Here is a 25,417-nt window from a genome sequence, read left to right as displayed (position 1 = left end):
TAGATAAAATTACTGGGAGAGATAACAATAGGTTAAATGCAAAAGGAATAACATAAGGAATAAAAAATAAAAACAAAATTGCTATCATGTGCCCTTAAAGTGAGAAAAACTTTATAATTTGAATACACATTATAATTTGAATTCATATTTTAGTGACATGGGAATAGCTGTAAGTCACCAAAGTTCCACAAAGATTGGAGAGGCAAGGCTAGACATTAAGCCTAAAATCTCCTCACTCCTTGCTATACACATGTGTGCCATTCAAAGGGGCAGCAAATGCAAATATGTATGTTGTATTCCTCACCGTTCCTAACAATGAAGATCCAAAAGGAGGCCCCACTGCACAAATCACAGAGGAAAAAGCAGTTTGGTTACCCATTAACAAAAGCCTTCTGCTGGCCTTTTTTTTTTTTTTGAGATGGAGTCTTGCTCTGTTGCCAGGCTGGAGTGCAGTGGCAGATCTCAGCTCACTGCAACCTCCGCCTCGGGGTTCAAGTGATTCTCCTGCCTCAGCCTCCTGGGTAGCTAGGACTACAGGTGCGTGCCACCACACCCATCTAATTTTTTGTATTTTTAGTAGAGATGGGGTTTTGCCATGTTGGCCAGGATGGTTTTAATCTCTTGACCTCATGATCCGCCCACCTTGGCCTCCCAAAGTGCTGGGATTACAGGCGTGAGCCCCTGCACCCGGCCTCTGCTGGCTTTTGAACCAATGAATCAAAGTTTGGCAGAACGCTCACCAGAATATGCATGGAAAAGAGCAGCTCTCACAAAAACTTAAAAGCTCGATGACAGCCATACTTGTTTTAAGATATGAACTTGAAGTTATAAATGATGACGTACTAGCCCTACAAATCCTAGTTATTAGCCTTGCATAAACTCATTCAATTTTAATCTTGTTCTCATTCTTTTTCTTTCTTCTTTAAAAGAGACAGGGCTCCCAAACTAGTGAGAGGCTTAAAAAAGAAAACAAAAGAAAATAATAAATAAGACAGGGCCTTCCTATGTTGCCCAGGCTGGAGTGCAGTGGTGGTTAATCCTCTCACCTCAGCCTCCTGAGGAGCTGGGATTACAGACACATGCCACCATGCCCAGCTTTCTTTATCAGTCTAGAAATCAGATCCATACAGCCTCATGCTTTCATTGGAAGTGACTTCCCTCAATACGACATAAATGATCTGTCCGAAAGCTCCAGCAGAGCAGGCCAAATCACATCACTGCACACCCAATCTCTCTCACTCCTCAGCATATGGAGAGAGCCTCAATCAAACTGTGTTGAATGAACAAACAGAGGCTCAAAAACAGCCATCATATTTATTTAAATAGTCTTTTCATCTTCACAGGCTGTCATCTATTTTAGTATTTCATGCTTTTTAGAGTCAGTAAAAATCAATGTAAAAAGATATAATTTAAAATCTCCAACTTTAAGAAATTCTCAAAAATGTTTTTAAGCAAATGATTAGGAATCTATTTTAGTTCTTTGGAAAATATCTGTTATGTATACCTAAAAAAAGATCCACATGTTTTGAAATGAGTATTCTATTCCATGTTAATGCATATTTTCCATCATGAAGTAACATAAAAAGAATTTTATATACAACATTATCTGATTAAGTTAAATCATTTAAAGAATAAAAGTTTGCCCTCTAATGATTTTAGAGTAAGTATAATGAAACTGTGTTTAAATCTTTTAAAAATATTTAAAGTTAATATTACTGTTAACTCTTTGAGAAGCAAATAATTCCACAGTGCTAATCATTAGCTAACATAATTATCAAGTTAATATTTAAATTAGTGATAGATTGGATTCTTAGCAGTCATATATATTAAATGATTTGTCTATTACAGCTGGGTGCAACAGCTCACACCTGTAATCCCAACACTTTAAGAGGATTGCTTGAGGCCAGGAGTTTGAAACCAACCTGGACAACACAGTGAGACCCCATCTCTACAAAACTACAACATAATACAATAATTATATTTAAAAAATCTTAGAGATGTACATGATTAGAACTTGATTCATGTGAACAATGTTTTGTTTTTTCCATTGGAAAAGCTTCTCCATTACCTGGTGTGCAGCTCTGGAAGATTTAGAAAACTGTTTCTCCAAGATGTTCTTCAAATCTGCTGGTAAAGTCAATGGTGAACTAGAACTAAAAGAAAAAAAGCATTTTTTAAAATCATTTTAAAATAAAAGTTCTACTCATATAAAGAAAAAATAGGGCCAGGCACAGTGGCTCATACCTGTAAACCCAGCACTTTGGGAGGCCAAGGTGGGTGGATCACCTGAGGTTAGGTGTTAGAGACCAGCCTGACCAACATGGTGAAACTCTGTCTCTACTAAAAATACAAAAATTAGCCTGGCGTAGTGGTGCACGCCCATAATCCCAGCTACTTGGGAGGCTGAGGCAGGAGAATTGCTTGAGCCCAGGACCGAGATCTTACCACTGCACTCTAGCCTGGGCGACAGAGCAAGACTCCATCTAAAAAAAAAAAGAAAAAGAAAAAGATATAAAATCTGAATATTAGTTCACTCTCATCCCTCCAATGTGACAGATAGAAGAAAAAAATATATTTACTGAAGGCCATGTAAAATACTGAGTAAATGGTGAGCCATACAAGTTGGCCGTTCTTTGCGGGGAATTGGCATTTTGGCAATATTTCTAATAGAAATCTCTAAATCCAATGCAATCTCAATAAACATTCCTATAAAATCAGAGGTGGAGGGAAACCAGATGAATTGATTATAAAGATGATATGGAAAAACAGCTTCTGAAAAAAGAGAAAAATTAAGGGGTATTGCCTTGATCTGCAGTCACTAGTAACAACATGGTCCTAAAACAATAAATGTGCCCAATAAACAGTGCAAAGATGTTCAATGTGATGGGAAAATCTAATAATAAGATAGAAGCATTTCAGAAAGTTGGTGAGAGTAAGAAAATCTGAGGCACTCGATGTGGAGTTTTCTGAAAGCACTTCTGACATCCAATGTGTAGATTTTTTCCAATACCAAATATTGTCATTTTTCCATATCAATTCAACTGTCCAACACAAAATGAGTGTGCAATAATGCAATTCAGTTCTGATACTGACTCCCAGAGTTAGCACAGACCTCACAGGGTAAAGAATCAGTCCCACCAGACTGCCCTCACTTCAGCTGCAAGTGGGATGCACAGGTTACCCACACTCCTGCCCTGCTGACTACAAGAGGGTTCCCATGAGTCCCTCTTCAGGCTCACTAGAAAAACAACGGAACTCAAGGAAGTGCTTACTGTTATCAATTTATTATAAAGGATACAACTCACAAATAGCCAAGAGGAAGAGATGCATAGGAAGGTTGGGGGGTGCGAGGAGCTTCATGCTCCCCTTGGGCATGCCACTTTCCCAGCACATCAATGTGTTCGCCAACCCAGAAGCTCCCCATGCTCTCTTTTAAGGACTTTACTAAGGTTTCATTATGTAGGTATGTAGGTACAATTAAATCAACCACTGGCCATTGGTGCCTAACCTCAATTTCCAGCCCCCCTCCTCTCCTTGGAGGTCAGGTATGAGGCTGAAAGTCTTAACCCTCTAATCAGGTGCTTGGTCTTTCCAGTGACGAGACCTCCTCCTGAACTATCTGAGGCACTCCCTTGAGTCACCTCATTAGCATAAACTCAAGTACATGGAAAGGGGCTCACGATGAGTAACAAAATACACTCCTATCATTCAGGAAATGCCATAGGTTTTGGGAGCTCTGTACCAGGAACTGGGACAAATACCAAATATATATATATTTTTATTATACCACACCCTCCTGTAGATTAGTCGGAGTGTGAACAGTGCCCATTTTCTGAGAGAACAATTTGGCAATATCTATCAAAGTTAAAATTACATATCCCCTTTGATACAGCAATCCCACTACAGAAACAACTTCTACACATTATTTACAAAGTATTTATTGTAAATATACATGAACAGGTGCACAAAGGTGTATGTGCAAGGATGTCTGAAGTACCGTCTGATTTATCCCTCTCAAAGGAAAGAAAGAAGAAAAAGAGACAGATGGATAGAGGGATAGAAAGTGAGGGAGGAAAAGAGAAACGAAGAGCCTAAATGCACAAAAATGGGGGATACAGCCATATTACAAAATACTGTGCAGCAAATGAAGAACGGAAGAGCTCTGTGTTCTGAACATGGGAAGAAACACAAGATATTTTGAAAAAGACAAAAAGCAAGCCGTAGGCCAGAGTCATTCTAATAATAAGGAAAATGATGGTGATAACAGTAATGACAACTGAAGTACACTGAAGATTTACTATGTTCCAGGGCTCTAAGTGTTTTATGTGGTTATCCCATTTAATGAAGAAACAGTCCCATATGGTAGATATTACCTAATAAGGAGTGTTCAGTTTGAAAAGTGAAACAAAATATCAGAAAAATAAATTTTTAAAAATAAAACAGGTTAAAATTACAACTCTGCATTTAAAAAATTACCATATATTAAGATCTGGTTTCTTTAGGGGTACAGGGGAGGGCAGGGAAGAAGACTCATGATTTTTCTATCAACTAATAGAAAAACATAATAATATGCTATATCCTTGCTTTGTATTTAATTTTTGTAGCAGCATCCAAAAATGGTCATTTTTGAAAAGAAATGAGACTTCACTGATTTTTTTAGTGTTTTGATATTCAAATCATTCCCCCTGAAGCATCTATCATGGATTCAGATTAAGAAATGGAGAAGAAATTGAAAACCAGTGTATTGTGGCAGACATGGCTTTGCTGTTTCTCCAACATCACTTTAATTCACTTCATAAACTTCTGTATTAAAAGATTTACAATTTCACATTGTAATCAATTTATATCTTGTTGTCAATGGGGTGTTAACAATAAAGATAGGAGGCAAGGCCAGGCACACGCCTGCAATCCCAGCACTCTGGGAGGCCAAGGCAGAAGGATCACTTGAGGCCAGGAGTTCAAGACCAGCCTGGGCAACAGAGTAAGACCCTGTCTCTAAAAAAAATTTAGTTTTAGTTATTGAGTCATGGTGACATGCACCATAGTAGCAGTAGTAGTCCTGGCTACTTGGGAGCTGAGGCAGAAAGAATCACTTGAGTCCAGGAGTTCAAGGCTGCAGTGAGCTGGGGTCACACCACTGCACCGCAGCCTAAGTGATAGAGCAAGATCCTATCTCAAAACAACAAAAAAAAAGATAGGAGGCAATTAATTACTGTTAATTTTCATGGAGATGTTTGATAGAATTCATTTTAGAAGTAGTCAGAATTCATTAGGAAAGATTTTCCTCTAACAATAATTACTCAGAAGGGCATCTGAAATATGCATACCCATGTCTGTGTATGCAGAGTAAGTTTCCCAATAGTCATGAAACTGTTAACAGTGTATTCCTGGAGGAGGCCTTAGAGAAGGGACTGCAGGAGGGGTCAAATGAGGTGAGCAGGGAAGGAGGCTTCATGTGCACCTTGTATCTCTCTCAATGCTTTTTCCTTTTAGAGTACATATTCTGGAATTTAAGAAATTAATATGGAAATATTTCATATTATATGACTTTCAGAAGTCAATATATTAATATCCAGGATTAATAATCCTTTAGCCAAAAATTATCCTTTGCTAAAGATATGCTTTTGATATTTGAAAGGGATTTTGGTACTCATCATAATACATACATTAAAGTAGCTAATACACGAAAAACAATTTTTTTTTTCCTTTTTCTTGGGTAGAGTATGCTAGGGGGAAAAAAACATACCTTAGAGAAAAAACATACCTGAACTTCTCTGATTCATTGTTTCGAGATTTTTGTTTTCCTTTATGTTTTGGAGGCTGACCTGTGAACACAAAAGTATTTGTTCCTAAAATCTGTACATAAAAATCTACAAGCCTGAGAGTAAAACTATTTTTAAAATATAAATTGGAGTAAGAAAACAGAAGCAGCAATGTGGTATGTGAGTGTAACTACAAAAGGGGAAGCCAAAAAAGAAGCTACTGATGATATTTTTCTATATATAATAAATTATTAAATATAATCAATTATTAAAGATCAATTATCAGTGATTATTATGATTTAGGTCTACCATAGATACAGAGAGATACAGGAGATAACTCCTGTTCTCAGATAGTTTATAATCAGGTGGGGTGAAAAGACACATCACCTCAGTAGTTAAACAACAATCATCCTTATGAAGAAAAGAAAATACTGTGTTGTTATTGACATATTAATTCCATAGTCAGTAATATCTCTCACAACTCACAAAACGGAAAAATCACTTAAGCTGGAGTGGTTGAGAAAAATGTTAGTGAGGATATGGCATTTGTGTTCGGTTTTGAGGAAGAAGCACGATTTGGATAGAATGGCCTGAACCCAAGAGTAGAGAGTTCATTTCAGAAGCACTAAGTAAATCTGTGTGATTTCAAGACCTCAAAAAGGGTGGAAGGCTGGAAAAGGACTGCTAAGGCAGGCTGAGGTGAGTGTTTACAGACCCTTAGCTTCAGATCCAGTTCTGTGAGCCCAGGTTTATTCTGCTGGCAGGAGTAGGAAACCATTACATATTTTTGGGGAGGGATAGCCATGCTCAGAGCTGTGTAGAAGAACTGGTATGGCAGGAGAAGCAGGGTGCATCTGATGAAGGTTTAAGGGGAGGGCACAGAGACAAGTCAGAGCCAATGTAATAAGGAGGGAATGAGAGCCTGGGCTTTGGTGGCCTCAGAAAACAAAAGCAGCTTTTGGAAAGGTAGAAGAATTCTAGTTTGATTTCCATTCTGTGACGTTGGACAAAACTACTTAACCTTAATCCTGGAACCTCAATTTCTTCCCCTGTATGTAAATGCTGAAGGGTGGACAGAGTTTATTTAATTAAATGATAATAATGGCCTGAGAAATATCAAGAAATTAAAAGCTATCTTCCAAAAAAAAGTTTTATCCTCAGAGATGTTTTATATGCTGTTGGAACTGCATCAGGTAGGACAACTGCCTGAGTTTCTCCTCCTTATCATTACGCTAATGTGCTAACCAAATGGAAATGCTCAATACTAAGTAGCTGTATCTATGGAAGTAACTAAGCCTGAGTGAACATGGAGCTGCAGGTCACAAAAAATAGAAATGGCTGCTAGAAGCAAAACCGTGGAAAGAAAAACCAACCACCCAACAAACAAGAGAAGGAAAAAGAGAGGATCACTAACTAAAAAACCAACAATCTCACCTGAAGAATCCTGGGAGGAACACTACCAGGCTTGAGGTCAGTAACTGTTATGTGTGACCACAACCTTAAGCCATCAAGAAAACCTGTATTTTCCTAAATTCCGTGTTAAAAGGCAGGGAAGCATGTAATATACTTTAGAAAGATTTTCATCAAACTCTGGTGGTATTAAGATTCAGAAATAAATGAAGCACAAAAATATTCACTTCTCCAGAAACTTCATCTCCAAATGATGCCAAGTAATGAGGCTCTGCGGTGTCTGTGTTTACTAGATATGTAAATAAATACACGCACTGAGCACACACAACTTAAAACAAATGAGACTTAGCCTACAGCACTGTTATGGTCTGGACATGTGTGTCCCCGACAAGATTCACATGTTGAAAACCAAATCCTCAAGGCGATGGTAATAGGAAGTGGAACCTTTGGGAGGAATTAGGTCATGAGGCTGTCCCCTCATGAATGGGATTAGTGCCCTTTTAAGAAGAGACCCCAGGCTAGGCGTGGTGGCACACACCTGCAATCCCAGCACTTTGGGAGGCCAAGGCGAGAGGATTGCTTGAAGCCAAGATTTCGAGACCAGCCTGGCCAGCATGGCAAAACCTTGTCTCTACTAAAAATACAAAAATTAGCCTGGTGTGGTAGTGCATGACTGTAATCCCATCTACTCGGGAGGCTGAGGCAGGAGAATTGCTTGAACCCAGGAGGCAGAGGCTGCAGTGAGCCCAGATCATGCCACTGCACTCCAGCTTGGGCAACAGAGCAAGACTCTGTCTCAAAAAAAAAAAAGAGAAAAGAGACCCCAGATGGCTGTCTTGCTCCTTCTACTACATGAGAACACGGCAAAAAGATGGCCATCTATGAACCGGGAAGAGGACCCTCAGCAGACATCGAATCTGTTGACATCATGATGATGAATTTCCCAGCTTCTGGAAATGTGAGAAATAAATGCTTGCTGCTTATAAGCTATCCAGTTTATGGTATTTTTGTTATAGCAGCATCTGTTCTCAATATGGGTGATATCACCCCTAATAGGGTGAAAATTAGTTATTGGGAGACAAAATAAATTCCTTTTATACATAAAGCGCAGATGCACATATGGTACATAAACAGCTATTAAAATTTTATGGGGGAGAACAATTAGATTTAAAAAGGTCTAAACAGGCTCCTAGCAGGTGGGAGGAAGGGAGGCAATAATGAACTTTCAATAATGAGAAACAACAGCCTAAAAAAAATTAAGAAGCAGACCAAAAAGAGCTATGTACTTCATCTTTTCCTTTCCTTTTATTTGAATTTCCAAAATTACATTCACTAAATAATACGAAAAGACTGAGCATTGATTTCAAATAAATATTCAATATTTTCTTAACACAGAAGCATTATAAAGTAAAGGAGAACAAGAGTGGATATAAGCAAGGCTTGTGCAAATTGTAGGGGATCCAAATTTAGGAGACATTATATTAACTTGGCGACAATTGATATAAAAACAATACTCACTTGATGGTGGTGAAAATTCAGGATGACAGTCACAATCATCTACCTTCAACGCCTCATCCGCCACCTGCCAATGAAATTAGTGAGACTTTAAAAAAAAAAACAAAAACCCAGCCATGAAGAATTCAATAGCTATATAAAAGAATTTAGAATAGAATAGGATAGAATTCACCCAAGCAGCTAAAATATGTAGCTGGTTATTAAGCCTAAATGTATAAACAAGCAAACAAAATGTTAACTAATGATAAGGATCATGATATGCAATGACAAAATCTTGAATGACAATTCTATTTCTGTTGCCTAGCATAATGCCTGACATGACAATTGTTCAATAACGTCTGAATTAACACTATCACATCTGCACATAAAAATCTACAAGCCTGAGAGTAAAACTATTTTTAAAATATAAATTGGAGTAAGAAAACAGAAGCAGCAATGTGGTGAGTGTAACTACAAAAGGGGAAGCCAAAAAAGAAGCTACTGATGATATTTTTCTATATATAATAAATTATTAAATATAATCAATTATTAAAGATCAATTATAATAGTGATCATTATTATGATTTAGGTCTACCATAGATACAGAGAGATACAGGAGATAACTCCTGTTCTCAGATAGTTTACAATCAGATGGGGTGAAAAGACACATCACTTCAGTAGTTAAACAACAATCATCCTTATGAAGAAAAGAAAATACTGTGTTGTTATTGACATATAAATTGCATAGTCAGTAATACCTCTCACAACTCACAAAACAGAAAAATCACTTAAGCTGGAGTGGTTAAGAAAAATGTTAGTGAGGATATAGCATTTGTGTTTGGTTTTGAGGAAGAAGTACGATTTGGATAGAATAGCCTGAACCCAAGAGTAGCGTTCATTTCGGAAGCACTAAGTAAACCTCTGTGATTTCAAGACCTCAAAAAGGGTGGAAGGCTGGAAAAGGGCTGCTAAGGCAGGTTAGGGTGAGTGTTTACAGACCCTTCGCTTCAGATCCAGCTGGAAATGCTCAATACAATTCCAGATCCAGCTGGAAATGCTCGGTGTAAACTCCTCTCCCTAACTGAACACAGTCTTTTAGAAATTTTCAATATTATCAACAGGAGGACTTTTCCAACAACCGAAGGGAGAAGATACAAAGAGAAGTGGCAAATGGTTATTTTTAAAAATATGTTGAAAACACATAAATGTGAATTCAAAAGAAATTCTGTGACTTTGAAATATTATTTATGTAGTTGTATGAGATACTCAGATTATTTGTTAAAAAGAGAATCATTCTTTCAGTAACAATAGGCAAAAAGGGTTCAAATCACCAAAAATTTGGTTTCTATTACCACCAAAATATTATTGTAAAAATATGAGACTATCTATACTTGAAAAAAACTGTAGTTTTCAATGGAGCTTACCTTTAGATTCTGATTACCACCGTTGGCCATTTCGTGATTAATTTTTCTGAAATCTCTTTCCTTCTCCACAAAGTTAAGTGAAGTAGTAAATATAGGTGCTGATAAACTCCTAGGTGTATAGGCCCTAAGTGGGAGGAAAAAAGGACTTATTATACATTTTTTAAAAGTTATCCTTTGAATGAACAGGTTGCAGCAATCACAGCCTTTTTTCCTTGACAGCAAGGTATTATTGTTTTAAAAAGATTTCCTACCTGTGAGATGGGGCTTTATAGATAAACATTATTTTATATTTGGTATTAAACTCAAAATAAATAAAGAACAGTTCAAGGGCTGGGTGCAGTGGCTCATGCCTGTAATTCCAGCACTTTGGGAGCCCAGGGCAGGTGGATCGGCCAAGGTCAGGAGTTCAAGACCAGCCTGGCCAACATGGTGAGACCCTGTCTCTACTAAAAATACAAAAATTAGCCAGGTGTGGTGGCATGTGCCTGTAATCCTAGCGACTGGGGAGGCTGAGGCAGGAGACCTGCTTGAACCCAGTAGGCAGAAGCTGCAGTGACCCAAGATCGTGCCACTGCACTCCAGCCTAGGTGACAGAGGGAGACTCTGTCTCAAAAAAAAGAACAGTTCAAAAAAAAGCATTCTGGCTTCTAACATTTAAATATCAGCCGGGCACGGTGGCTCAGGCTGGGCACAGTGGCTCACTCCTGTAATCTCAGCACTTTGGGAGGCCAAGGCGGGCGGATCACTTGAGGTCAGGAGTTCGAGACCAGTCTGGCCAACATGTTGAAACTTCATCTCTACCAAAAATACAAAAATTAGCAGGGCGTGGTGGCAGCCACCTGTGGTCTCAGCTACTCAAGAGGCTGAGGCAGGAGAATCGCTTGAACCCGGGAGGCAGAGGTTGCAGTGAGCCGAGATCACAACACTGCACTCCAGCCTGGGTGACAGAGTGAGACTCCATTTCAAAAAAATTAAAAAAAAAAAAAAAATGCCTATGTCCTTGTGTTAAATTTAAATATCCTAATTTAAGTTAAATTAGGATACTAAAATTAAATTTAAAGCCTCCACAGCCAATTTCTTTATGTCTACATGTTCAGCATGCTACAGAATTAGCAGCTTCAGTATTCCAGACATCTGAACAAGCATGCAGAAAAACATTTAATCTGTTTTAATTGCCAAATAAGCAAAGGTAGAACCCTGGCTGCTATTGTTTTCTTGTAAGCATACTCAAGTCTATCTGTTGCCTATTTCTAATAGGAAGTATCTTAGCCTTTGAAAGACATCAGGAAGCTGGAAGTATTAGGTTGGTGCAAAAGTAATTGTGGTTTTTGCCATAGATGTTTCCAAGACAGAGGTGCAGGGCACAGGGCACAGGCTATGTCCTAGCTCTGTGCTGCCAGGAGTTTCATGGCCAAACTGGTCCCATTCAAGCACAGTAATGTCCAATTAACATTTCACCTCTTTCCCCACAGGATTAGGCTACTGAGCTTATATCTATATGGTTCACTAAAACAGCGAAATAAATCTGACAACTTACAGGTCACCTGATAACACAGACACTTAAAAAACTACCTCTCTTCCTTCCATCTCCAACTTTACTGTGGTTGCTATTAGCTCCTAAAGCGTCAAACTAAGTGATTCTTAAATTCATGCAGCAAAGCCATTCCTAGTAGCAGCTACTGACCTATTAACTTACCTGTTTTCATAAAAGGCTTTAATTGGATCCTTATTTGCTGTTCGACCTATAAAAGTCAATCACACACACATACACATAGTAATCAATGGATTGGCAACACAGACTTTAAAAGATTTTCAAATTTACTTTAAGCTGATAGTAAGGAACCTCAAATTTAGAAAACTGAAAAGTAAATCTAAGCAATTTTACATTTCTAGATGTCTTTAGTTTTAGGATGGTGTCAACAGAATGTTACACAAACTTTGACATTCCATCACATGTGATCATTGACAAGATGACAGCAATATGTAAATCTGAATCAGAGGTGGTACCTGTCTTCAAGGAGCTCACAATCTTACTACATAATCATGTTATGATGGATAACAACATCTGCCGGTCAAACAGAGCTGTTCAGCTCAGCTTTGTACAACCCGAAGAAGAAAAAGCAGGAAAGACTCATACACTAAAAATGTAGACTAAGGGACTTTCAGGCATTGGAGAAAGCAAAAAGACTTAGGGGAGAAAACAAGGACAGAATGAAAATCTACAACTCCTAGCCTGCACAGCCAATTTCTGCTATATATAAAAAACATTATATATATATATATATGTTCAGCACACTATAGAATTAGCACAAATGGTGCAGAAACATCAAGCAGCTCTACTGAAGGGTCTTTTCTTTAGGAAATAACTTTAGTAATGAAGGAAATATTTTTAAATAATTTTGTTTCAAAAAGCTTTTATTTTATTCAAAATTTCTGAAAGGGATTTTTTTTTCTACAGAGGAATAAATAATAACAATTTCGTTGCTGTTTGTTTCAAATAAAAAGTACAAATCATTTATAATTACTTAATGGATAACATGTAACTCTACACAGATAGAAATGAAAAACTCAAGTGCCATGACCAAGACAACATGATAAAATAAGGATAAATAATCTGAGGATTGATTTGTGGTCCTCTGTTAATCCAAGAAACCCACCCTCCAAAGTTTGAAAGGGAATTAAGACTGTAACCAAAAGAATCTTAGGTGAAATACCTTGTAGGTCTTCTATTTGTTTTTGTAACTTTACATGCTGCTGAATTAGATCCTTGATTCCCTCAGGGTCATTTTTACAGAGTTTTTGAGCTTTTATGTTTGCTTGCAGGGCCCAGTCATATTCCCCCAGCATAGAAAGAGCATCACAGTAACGATAATGACCCTGTTCCAAAAAAATAAATTTAATTTTTTCTCAAAAATATGCTTAAGTTAAAGAAAACAGGTAAGGAAAAATATTTTGCTTGAAAACTGATTCATTACTTAAAATATTAGATTAGGTCCCTACCAATGAAAAATAAATGTAAAATGTTAATACCTCAGGAAATAAAGTTACCTAATGAGCTAAGTGAAAAGTTATAAATACACAAATAATCACAATAACTAAGGATCAATATTTTTGCTTAAGAAATTTCTGTACCCCCAGCAAAGAGTTCAACTTTTGTTATATTTTGCTAACAGAGAATATAATAATTTTGTGCCAGATAAAGTAAAAAATGTCATTCATTATAAATAACTTCATGTTTTAAAAATATTTGAAGGCAGTAACAATCTCTAACTCATCGTCTTTCCTACACCTGGAAATGGAGAAGTTTTTAGAGCTGGATGGAACCATCGGCCTGTGCCGTGGTTTTCCTATACCTCCGAAGAGTGCAGACAGATGGGGGATGTGCTCAGGCTAGATCGTCCATCCAGCCGTCTCCCCTTCACTCAGCTTTTCATTGTTATCTCTAAGTGCAGCTCCTGGCTTTAAGAAACCAAAAACCAGGGATTTACATTTAATTCCAATGATAAGGGTTTTTTGCTACAGAACCAAAATCTTTGCTGGCCCATTTACATATTCTGGAAATCTTCTATATTAAGTATAAACTTTTTAATCTACAAAGCTAACAGTACCAAAACCTGAAGCTAACTGAACCAACCCTGCTTCTAGCTCCTCCCAAACCAAATTCCCATTTTAGGCACACTACTACTGGCAAGGTGATTTACTAGTGAAAGAGGGTAGAGGCTAGAAACTGGCCTAATATCACACTTACGTAAGAGGCAAACCAAAGAACCCTGATTTTTATGACACCTGGTCCAAAGCTCTTTCCTCTTCACTACACATTTCGCAAAGAACACTGTGATTCAGTGAAAATCTCAGGGAAATTATAAAAATTAAACAACCCTTTTAAGAAGGATCAGCTTTTCACTACAAGAAGCCAGAAACAATTACGTGGGTATATGTTTATGCAGGTTTACCATAAGTAATCCTGCTCTGGGGTACCGTGTGGCTCTAAAGGTTCTGGAGTTTTTTTAGACAGACTATTTGGGCTTAGCTCAGACTCCAATTCATATGGCATTTCATTAACCTCTGTCTTGCTGAAAGGGTATAGGCCATGCTTCCTGACACCTAAGGTGTAAGAAGACAAAGGGATCTCTCAGATAGGCTACAAGGTCAAATCCTATCCCCTAAGCATTTACAGACTTCAAAGTTTAAATAACTGCATTAAAAAACCCACAGCTGGCATAAGAAATAATGCTAGATCATAAGCCAAACCTACTAAATTTGCAGAGAACTTTTATTTCTTTCTCTTTTCTCCATACTTTTCTCACCTTTTATTGGATCCTTTTCCCTGAACCCTATAAAACATAATGTAACTCCTGTTAGTTGAGAAAAGAGTTAATTCAGACCTCCCTGCTGAAGTTGTTTCAATGAAGCTTAAATTAAAGGTATCTCAGAGTTTCTGAAACCCAATTACAATAAAAAGGTCTTTTCACCATCTCATTCTCTATCACATATGTGGAAATTCCCTATTGCTCATCTCTCTAGTCTCCCCTCACTTAGGAGGCCACCATGTTCCCACTTCTCACAGTAACAGCAGGATTGTCAGTTCTAGTGCTCCACCCCAACAATGGAGGGCAGGGTGGAAGTGTGGCTGTGACACAGGAGACTGGCCAATTGAAATGCACTACTTTCTAGGTCAAAGCAATAAATCCACAGGTGGGCACATGACCCAATCGGAATCAGTCTGAGGCATCCCTAAGGTCTACTGTACACACACTGAGAGAGGTTCTCCTTTCCCTAGAATTAACAGCTACTCATGACATCAGTTTGCAGATCCACTACATGGTAAAAGTCTTTTTAAAAATAAAGCCAAGAGAGCCTACACTCTAACTTCCACTTCTGACCAAAATGGAGTAATAAGGACTTGATTTTTCCCTCCTACCTAAAACAAAGACAAAAGAGATGAAACCACAGCTTGCAAGACACTGAAAACAAGGCAACAAAAGAGAGTATGAAAAACATATACAGTAAGCCCTGTGATTGCTCCTGCTTACTGATAAGAATGTCTCTAAGCCAGAGCATGGGAAGAGAAAACCTAGGCAGAGACTGGCAGCCTCTCTCAGTTAAGCAGACAGAGGCGGGAGTACAGGGGACCAAGGCAGCTGAGTTCACAGAGCAGAGGACCAGAGAAGAGAAAGCTGCACACAGGGAGAACTCCAGAGGGACCGCTTGAGTCTTCAGCTAAGTACTGATCAGCACATCCCTGGGGGAAAACGGTCCACAGCCAGGGAAAAAACAACCTGAAAGGCTGACAGGGAACAAGAGCCGTAACTGAAACAAATCAGTAATAATTCCTGTTCCTATCAACAAGAGTGAAAAACACCATAATTCATGGGGTGAATTCTCTACTTCAAGTAGAGTACTCAGAAAAGTTTTGCTTCAGTAGCAGCGGAAAAATTAGCCCTAGATTAAATGCCACTATAGTCCCACCTAAAAAAATCTTAAAACCTTGAAGAATTAAAATTGTTTCTAAGTAACTTTACCACATCCCAAAACAAAGATCAAGAATATTTAAAGAAAAAGAAGAATATCCAGCACCAAACACGGTAAAATTCACAATATCTGGCATCCATCTACAATTACCAGGTATGCAAAGAAGGAAAATATTACCTATAATGAACAGCAAAATAAACCAACTGAAAACAACCCACAAATGACACAGATTAGTAAACAAGGACATTAAAATACTTATTATAACTATCCCCTATGTGTTCAAGAGGTTAAAGGAAAGATGGAATATGTTAAAGACATGAAATATGCAAGAAAGACCCAAATTTAACCTCTAGAGATGAAAACTATAGCATTTAAGATGAAAAGTACATTGGATGGAAATAAAGGCAGATAAAACACTGCAGAAGAAAAGATGGGTGAGCTTGAAGACATAACAAGAGAATCCATGTAAAAATCAAACAGAGAGAGAGGGAAGCTAGAAAAAAGACTAAACATGAAGCTGACAAACAGGGAGGCAAAGTTGAGAAAATGAAAGAAAAATGTGTACAAATCTGGATCCAACGATTCCTGAAGCTAACCCCTAGACTTTTCAGTTACATGAGCCAATTAATTCCCTTTTCTACTTAAGTCAAATCTGAGTTCAGTTTCTGTCATTCACAACAAAAGTCCTAATGTGCCCCTCAAAATTTAAATGTTCTTGAGGACATTTCTGAGGTTATTAGTTTGTATCTTATATGATATAGATCAAAACACAATGCTCACAGACATGCACAAACATATCTGTTGAGGCTAATAAAAATTCTCACTCTTCAGGACAAATGACTCATTCTTTGTAAACCCTGAAAGTAAGTCTAGAGACAGGTGGCACTGTACTAATCTTCTCCATTAAGAAGAAGGGAAAAAATGTCCCACCCTCACATAGAAATCTACAGAATACATTCCTCTAACACACTTACATCTTAGAGGCATGACTCCATAGACTCAGGCTCATAATTAATTCTAAAGTAAGGCAATCTTATACAAGTAAATATACCCTGTATGATCTACTTTTGCTTCTGAAGTTTATCCTTCAATAAGCATTCTTTTCTGGTATTAAAAAAAAAAGAAAAATAACCTAGTCATGTAGTTATCAAATTTTTAAAATACTTACTAGTGGTTATATGTTTTTATCTATACAAATATTTCTGCAATCATATGACACATCACCAATACAAGGCAACAAAAGAGAGTATCCCCTGAGAGGGGATGTTTGGACATCACCAAACTTTCCAATTAAAAAAAAAAAAAAGTGAATATTTTGTTTATGAAACTAAGCCAGGAACGAGTATTCTCCACAAAGTTCTCAAAATAATTGCTAAAGTTTTTTTCTTTTTTTTTTTTTGAAGTGGCTCAATCATAGCTCACTGCAGCCTCAACTTCCTGGACTCAGGTGATTATCCCACCTTAGCCTCCCAAGTAGCTGAGACTATAGGCATATGCCACTATGCCCAACTAATTTTTTGTATTTTTTGTAAAGATGTGGTTTTGCCATGTTTCCCAGGCTGGTCTTGAACTCAAGGGATCTGCCCGTCCTGCCCTCCCAAAGTGCTGGGATTACAGGAGTGAGCGCCAGGTCTTCAAAAAGTTTTAATAACTGTTTTTCTTAATTGATAATATATCAAAATAGCAGGAAGTATTTCTGGAAAACCAGTATCACGGTTTGGGTTTCAGTATTTGGAATTGTACCATTCATTCATTCTACAAATATTGATATAGCACGTGTCAAATGCCAGGTTCAAGGATCAGCAAAGATTTTGTTTCAAGCAAAAGAATGACTCATAATGAAAATACCAACAAACTGGTCACCCTTAAACAGAACCACTATCCAGTGCTGGATTCGAAATCCAGTTTTGTCTTTTATTTGCAACAACACCTTGCAAAAATCACTCTACCTCTCTGGGACTCAATTTCTTCATGTGTAAGATAAGGCATTTAAAAATGATTCTAAAATCTGGATGCAGAAGTCCACCTGGGGAATTTTACAATCTCAACACTCCTAAATACATTCCTAGGCCACCTGAATCACAATTTGGGGGAAAAGCGAAGAAATCTGTCTTTTAAACAAGGTCTCCAGGCTGACTTTTCCCTTTTACTTTATACCTTGCTATATTCTATTTTTCTTTTTAATCATGTGATATTTATAATATAAAGGAAAGTTCATTTTAAAAAATTAAACAAAATAAACTCCTACAATTAATCTAATGAAGGCTATCCGCAGAGCAGTAATGGAAGTATCAAATTAGATTAAATTCTCTAAGGCCTTAAAATTCTGATTCTACTTGCACTAGCTTTTTTTAAATTATGTAAAACCAGGAATGAAGTATGAAATACATGTGCTTTTCTGTATCTTATTTAAAGCTCCACTTAAAAAAACAATTTATTTACTTTTATTTTTTATTTTTTTTTAGATGGAGTTTTGCTCTGTCACCCAGGCTGGAATGCAGTGATGTGATCTCAGCTCACTGTAACCTCCACCTCCTGGGTTCAAGTGATTCTCCTGCCTCAGCCTCCTGAGTAGCTAGAAATACAGGAATTCACCACAACATCCAGTTAATTTTTTTGTATTTTTTTGTAGAGACGGGGTTTCACATGTTGGCCAGGCTGGTCTCAGAACTCCTGACCTCAAGTGATCCACCCACCTCGGCCTCCTGAAGTGCTAGGATTACAGGTGTGAGCCATCATGCCTGGCATCTAAAGCTTCACTTAAAAAAAAAATGGAGATTTTTATAATTTAGGAAAATACAGAGACTAATACACAGATACTCAGAATTAACTGTTAACATTTTGTTATATTTGCTTCCGATTTTTAAATGAAATAAATAAAACTATTTCTGATGATACAGATACGGCTGAAATCTCCTTTGTACCCTCTCCAATCTCCTTTCCCTCTCTTACTGCCCAGAAGCAAACACTATCAGGAACTCGATAGATATTTTTCCAGCCTACGTTTTACTGACTTTTTCATTTAACACTTTTTAAAATCCATAAATGTTGATAAGCCAGCTAATTCAACTGCAATCTACTATTTGATTCATTCAATCACTGAGTCAACAATTATTTACTAATGAGTGCCTGCTAAGTGTCAGGCAGCTTGTCAGACAGTCTGGATTCAAGAGTGAAGTGAACCAAACACCAGTAAAATCTTTCCTTGTGGAGCTCATATTATACTGGAAGACACACAATAGCCACTATAACTCAAACAGTAGATATAATATATTCAATAATGGTAAGTCCTAAGAAGAAAAAAGTAAAGCAGGGAAAGAAGATAAGAAATGCGTAGGAAGTGAGGTGTTTGGCATTTTAGTAACGTGGCCAAGGAATGTTTCACTGACAAGAGTCCTTTCAATATCGACTGAAAGGAAACAAGGGGGCTGGACAACGCTCCGGGGAAAAGCATTCTAGGCAGAGGGAAGGGCAAGTACAAAGTGGAAGTGGGCCTGGCATGTGTGAGGAACAGTGAGGATGCCAAGAGGCCAACATAAAGTGAACCAGAGACAGAGCAGGAAGAGTGAGGTTGGAGAAACAACAAGTGTTCAAGATGGGGACAGATCACACAGGTCAGAGTAACAACTTTGATCAAGTGAAAATACCACATTTATCTGCTGCTTTATCAATAGACATGTAGGTATTTGCAGTTGTATGCCATTAAAACAATGCTGCAATGACCAACCTTGTATATCAAACCATGTGCACATTTGCAAGAAATTTTCTAGAGTACACACACTCAGAATCAAGTAACTGCGGAGTCTGTCTATCATAGTGCTCCCTGAGTTGGTTGTAAGCAATCACACTCCTACTAGTTTACTGGGGCTTCCTGTTACTACACATACCCACCAACACAGGACTATCAGCCTCTTTAATTTCTGCCAATCTGAAGGACTCAAACAATATGACACTGTAATATTTACTCACATAGTGGATTCTGTGTGGAGGCCCTCTAGTCTGCACTATTGGTTTCATTTTTTTATCTGTGTACCAAATCCCTACAATTTTAATTACTAGGAAATGGAAATACTTTCTTATTTCTATTGGCCATTCAGGATTACTCTTCTGTGAAATGCTTACTTGTTCTACTGGCCCATTTTCTACGGGGTTTCTTATTTACTTTAGGAATTATGTGCATATTCCAGCTATAAATCCTACCAGTTATGTATGTGGCAAATTATCTCCTCTCAAACTACTATTTCATCTATGATGTCTTTTGACATACACAAGTTTTTAAGTTTGATATAGCCAAATATATCAAGATGGTTGTCTTCACTGCTGAATTGTGCACTGTGTGTTAGGAAATCTTTTCCTGCCTCCTATAAAGACAGCCTTCTATAGTTCCTCCTCAGTTTTAAGTCATTCTTCACATTCAGGCACACCCACCCAGAATACGCAGAGATGACCTCTCAATCACTAAGGCATCCTGAAGACTCAAGATGCCCATAGGCCGCCTGTCCTCACACACAGCCTGTCAGTGCTGTGGCTGGGTCCCCACGCTGATCATGGATCTGATGACTCTCCTTTCACATTCTGGAGCTCTACGTAATTTCATATAGCATTTTTATGAACAAACACACCCTATAAACAGATTTTTCACAATGTTGTATGGCATTATTTGCTCAATGTAAAATATACAAGAAACCTACCTTTGGCCAAGTGTTCTTCAGAATAGTGGCTCTCTTTCCATCACCGAGTGCATTTCTAAAAAGAAAAACAAGTATTTAAAAATTTTCACTCTTTTATAGTAAAAGTATTATATCTTGCACATGTGTACTTTGTGAATTTTCCATGTATATTATCTAGTCAAAAGATAATTTTAATTTAAAAAAAATCCATATAATATATGTCCATTATAGGAAATTTGGAAAATACAGAAAAATAAAACAAAGGGAAAAAGTCACCCAGAGTTACAATCACAACTACCCAGGAATAACTACTTTTAATATTTCTGAAGTATTTCTTGCGCATATCGACATCGTACCTATGCACAGCATTCTTGCATTCTTTTTTTTTTTTTTTTTTTTTGAGACGGTGTCTCTGTCACCCAGGCTGGAGTGCAGTGGCGTGATCTTGGCTCATTGCAACCTCTGCCTCCCGGGTTCAAGTGATTTTCCTGCCTCAGCATCCTGAGTAGCTGGGATTACAGGCGCATGCCAGCACACCCGGCTAATTTTTTGAATTTTTAGTAGGGATGGGGTTTCACTGTGTTAGCCACGATGGTCTCGATCTCCTGACCTTGTGATCCACCCGCCTTGGCCTCCCAAAGTGCTGGGATTACAGGTGTGAGCCACCACGCCCAGCCTATAACATTCTCATTTGTATGTTTTTCTGTACTATTTCTGCATGTCAGTAAGACTTTCCAAATGTATCACTACCAGGTCTTTCACACAACATCAGTTAAGCTACACTGAACACAGCATGGAAGCTAGACCATAAGACCCGGGTTAGGTCTAATTTAATCACTAATTTTCTTGGGGCTATTAGGGAGTTACTAACATCTCTGGGCCCATTTTTCTCATCTGTAAAATGTGAATAATTCTGTTCTATCTGTTCTGAGGTAAATATTAAATTAGATACTACATTATTAAATGTACTTTCATAACCTATCAAGTACTAACAGATCCATACCACAGTCTATCAGCTTCCTGGCTTCCTTATCTTCAATGACTTCCACTTCTAGCCCAACTCAGCCACCCATCACTGCACCCCTGGAACTCAGGGTGTTCAAACTCAAAACTGTTCAAACTTCAAACTGTTCAATCACTAATTCAGGTATCCAACTCTCACTATAACCTTGCTTATCCCATTTAATTTGTTCAACTGTTCCTATCTCCTCAGGGTACCCAACTCACTGACTTATCCACCTTCTTTTTTCAACATAAATTAATATTTGCTGGTTCATCATTTCACGTTCATATTTATGCTAATTCATCACTCTTAAAGAGATTACAAGGAAGAACAAAACTAAATAACTTATACTACCAAATATCTATACCCACTAAAAGGTTACGTACCAAAAAAAAACACAAAAAAACCAACTAGATAAGGATAGACAACCTGACCAACAAAATAAAGAAACTAGAAATGGATTCTTACACATAATCACCTGATTCATGACAAAGGTGATACTGCAGTACATGGAGAAAATATGCTCTTTTAATAAATGGTGCTGGGCCATTGGACATCCATATGAATCTTTTCTCTTTTCTTTTTTTTGAAACAAGCTCTCACTCTGTCACCCAGACTGGAGTGCAGTGCCAGTCCCTCTCACTACAGCCTTGACATCACAGGCTCAAGCACTCCTCCCACCTCAGCCTCCTGAGTAGCTGCGAATATAGGCATGTGCCATCATGCCTAGCTAATTTCTGGCTAATTTTTGAATTTTTTGTAGAGACACGGTCCCACTATGTTGCCCAGGATGGTCTCAAACTCCTGGGCTTAAGCAATTCTCCTGCCTTGTCCTCCCAAAGTGCTGGGAATACAGGCGTGAGCCACCGCACCTGGCCCATATGAATCTTGAACACTACCTCACACTAAATACAAACATCAGGTCCAGATGGACTGCAGATCTGTATATCAAAGTTGAACAATCAAACCTTTAGACGAAACATAGAAAATCTGGTGACCTTTGAATGGGTAAAGACGATAAACGGAACACAAAAAGAGCTTATCATAGAGGAAAAAACTGATAAACTGTACTACATTAAAATTAGTAACTTGTTTGTGAAAAGAAAACATCAACAGTGAAAAGGCAAGCCACTGAGTGTGAGAAGATATTTGCAATACATATATCTGACCAATGACTCATATTCAGAATACAAAAGGAAAAACTCCTAAAAATGAATAAGGCATTCTACTCAAGAGAAAAAAATAGCAAAAGACTTAAACAGGCACTTCACAAAAGAGAATATCCAAATGGTCAATAACCTTATGAAAATCTGAAACATCCTTAATCAATTTATGAAAATGCAAATTATAATCACAGTGGTATACCACTATTCACCCACCAGAATGTCTAAAATAAAAGATGAAAAATAGTAAGTGTTGGTGAGGGCACAGAACTGAAACTCTCATATGCTGCTGTAAGAGTACAAAATGATACAATCACACAGGAAAGCTAAATGCATATAAGCATACCCTCTGGACCAACAATTCCACTCCTTGATTATACACTCAACAGAAATGAATACATATGTTCACAACAATACTACCTGTAAAAGTCAAATACGAGAAGCTACCCAAATGCCCATCAACAATAGAATGGATAAAATGTGGTATATTCACGCGATAGATGAACACTTTACAACTACATGCAACAATATGGATCTCAAAAATGATGCCGAAAACCAAACATAAAAGAACACATGGTATATTATTTCATTACATTGCAGTAAAACAGGCAAAATTAACCACTGGAAGCCAGAATGGTAGTTATCCTGGGAGAGGAGATGGGTCATGACTAGGGGGAAGGTCATGACTAAGAGGAACTTCCAGGGTACTGGGGTTGTGATCTGCGTGCTGGTTACAGTTGTTTGACTTCTGAAAATTCCATCTACACTTAACACTTGTGTACTTTTCAGCATGTGTATTAAGATTTTTTTAAAGGACATAAGACAAAGTTGTCCTTCTTCTGCTGAAGATGTCTCAATTACAGCAGCCATCCTACATTCTGAGGGGACAGCCTGAGGACAAAGTCACACACACTGAGGCTGGAAAAATCTAAGTCTCTGATGACATTGTTGAGCCACTGAATATACAACCCTAGCGCCACCTTCTTCTGGAACTCTTGAATAAGGTAAGTTTTCTTTACCATTTAAAGAGACTCACACTGGGTCTCTCTCCCCAAATACCTTTAAAAGCTGCCTATGCTAGCTGTCTCCATTACCTTGAATTTCTCAACCCCATCTAATTGGCATCTGTTCCAAGCTTCCCAACTGACAGCTTTCCCTATGGTTACTGAATGATGTCCATGTTGCCAAATCTAAGTTCCACTGTAACTGGCTTCTCAGTAGCCAACAGACACTGCTGACCATTCTTTTACTTACTTCTATGACACCACACTTAGTCTTCATTGAACCTCTCTGGTCACCTTTTAATACTCTCCTGGGCAGGCTCATCCTTCTCCAATTGGCCATATGTGTTCAAGGCTCAATCCTGATTCCTCTCCTAGTCGCCGCCGAGGTTCTCTCTAGGCCAGTGGGTCTCAACCTTGACTGCACATTAGTACCATCTGGGGAGCTCCTAGAAGCCCAATGCCCAGGCTTTACTCTAGATTAATTGAATCAGAATCTCGGGGGTGGGTGGTATTTGTCAAAGTTCAGTGATTCCAAAGTGCAGTCCAGGTTGAGAAAAACTTCTGTAAGCAATCTCACCCACATCTACAACTTCAAATCATGGAGGCTAACTATTCCAAACATGTTTCCCGTCCAAACCCTCCCTTGAGTTCCAGACCCATATAACTCACTACCTATACAACATTGCAATTTGGATGCTTCAAAGGCACTTCTTTTGTTTTTTTCTTTTTTTCTTTTTTTTTTTGAGACGGAGTTTTGCTCTTGTCGCCCAGGGTGGAGTGCAATGGCGCAATTTTGGCTCACTGCAACCTCCGCCTCTCAGGTTCAAGCTATTCTCCTGCCTCAGCCTCTCGAGTAACTGAGATTAGAGGCACCCCCCACCACACCCAGCTAATTTTTGTAGTTGTAGTAGAGACAGGGTTTCACCATGTTAGCCAGGCTGGTCTCGAACTCCTGACCTCTGGTGATCCTCCCACCTCGGCCTCCCAAAGTGCTGGGATTACAGGCGCGAGTCACCATGCCTGGCCTTCAAAGGCACTTCGATTCAGTGTCCGAGAGTGAAGTCCAGTTCTACCTCCTAGAAATTTATTCCTCTTCCAGCAATCCCAATGTGAGTGAGTAGGCCCATGATCCATGATGCTGCGTAAGGCAGAAACGTCAGAACAGTTCCAACCACCTTCACTCTCACGTTCCAACACCAACCACGAGCAACTTCTGTCAACTTCACCTCTAAACTCTTGAATCCTTCCACTTTTCCATTTCCACTGTCAATATTCTGCTGGAAGCCATCATCTCTGGCCTGGGCTACTGCAACAGCCTCCTAACCTACATCCACACTACATCCCCTTCAGATCCATTTTCACTATGCTCAAATTTTTTTTTAAGTACTAATCATGCTCTCTCTCCTCAGTTTAAAATCCTTTACTTTCTTATTGCTCTTAAAGGCCAAAAGCCTTAACGCAGCCTACAAGGCCCTCCTTGGCTTAGCCTATGACCATACCACCCTCTCCTCTGTATTCAGGCCATCTAGCAACTATCAGTTCCACAAGTGCAACAAATTCCTTGCCACTACAGGCCCTCACAATGCCAGCCCACTGTCTGAAACACAGAGGCTATCTTTGCTCATTTCTGACATTATCCATCAACAGAACCCCAATATTTGTTGAATCAATGCTGAACGTTACTTATTATAATATATAGCACTACAAACAGCATTGTTATAACAGCATATATTATAAATATCACAATATTAGTATATGAATGCAATTAATACTAATAAAATTTCACATTTACTGGCACATGACCACATCCTACAACTAAGGCAAAGTGGGCATAGTCAATTACATGATGCTATTGCTTATCCAGACCACTGCAGCCCAGGGTCTAAATAATCAGGTTTGACTTTTGGTAGCAGCAATTCCCTGCGCAAGAGACGTATGAAAATGGGACAAGACTCGAGATGCAAATGGTTATTTACTCTTGAAGATTGTGTGACACGGTGAGAGTATTAAACAGA

At 38.3% G+C, this 25,417-nt stretch overlaps 1 protein-coding gene and 1 long non-coding RNA gene across 22 annotated transcripts in view; one reads left to right on the top strand and one right to left on the bottom strand.

The window, feature by feature from the left end:
- The window catches only part of LOC103888893 (uncharacterized), a 63,241-nt gene extending 60,890 nt beyond the window's left edge, over positions 1 to 2,351 (top strand). The window contains exon 3 of one of the 2 annotated variants that reach the window (XR_008517316.2): positions 1,849 to 2,351. This is a non-coding gene — a long non-coding RNA (uncharacterized LOC103888893). The remainder of the gene's footprint in view (positions 1 to 1,848) is intronic. The other variant, XR_008517315.2, reaches the window with a different exon arrangement.
- The window catches only part of TTC3 (tetratricopeptide repeat domain 3), a 130,780-nt gene that overhangs the window by 75,098 nt on the left and 30,265 nt on the right, over positions 1 to 25,417 (bottom strand). For all 20 annotated transcript variants that reach the window (XM_063720888.1, XM_054542501.2, XM_024239257.3 and 17 more), the window contains 7 exons: positions 20,254 to 20,308; positions 12,805 to 12,967; positions 11,787 to 11,832; positions 10,091 to 10,214; positions 8,691 to 8,754; positions 5,765 to 5,825; positions 2,069 to 2,153 (listed from right to left, as the gene is read on the bottom strand). In XM_063720888.1, the coding sequence (XP_063576958.1) occupies positions 2,069 to 2,153; positions 5,765 to 5,825; positions 8,691 to 8,754; positions 10,091 to 10,214; positions 11,787 to 11,832; positions 12,805 to 12,937 (513 nt within the window). In that variant the 5' untranslated portion in view covers positions 12,938 to 12,967; positions 20,254 to 20,308. The remainder of the gene's footprint in view (positions 1 to 2,068; positions 2,154 to 5,764; positions 5,826 to 8,690; positions 8,755 to 10,090; positions 10,215 to 11,786; positions 11,833 to 12,804; positions 12,968 to 20,253; positions 20,309 to 25,417) is intronic.

Source organism: Pongo abelii, chromosome 22, assembly GCF_028885655.2.
Source record: "Pongo abelii isolate AG06213 chromosome 22, NHGRI_mPonAbe1-v2.0_pri, whole genome shotgun sequence".
Lineage (NCBI taxonomy): Eukaryota > Metazoa > Chordata > Mammalia > Primates > Hominidae > Pongo > Pongo abelii.
This window is presented reverse-complemented; position numbering and strand designations above follow the sequence as displayed.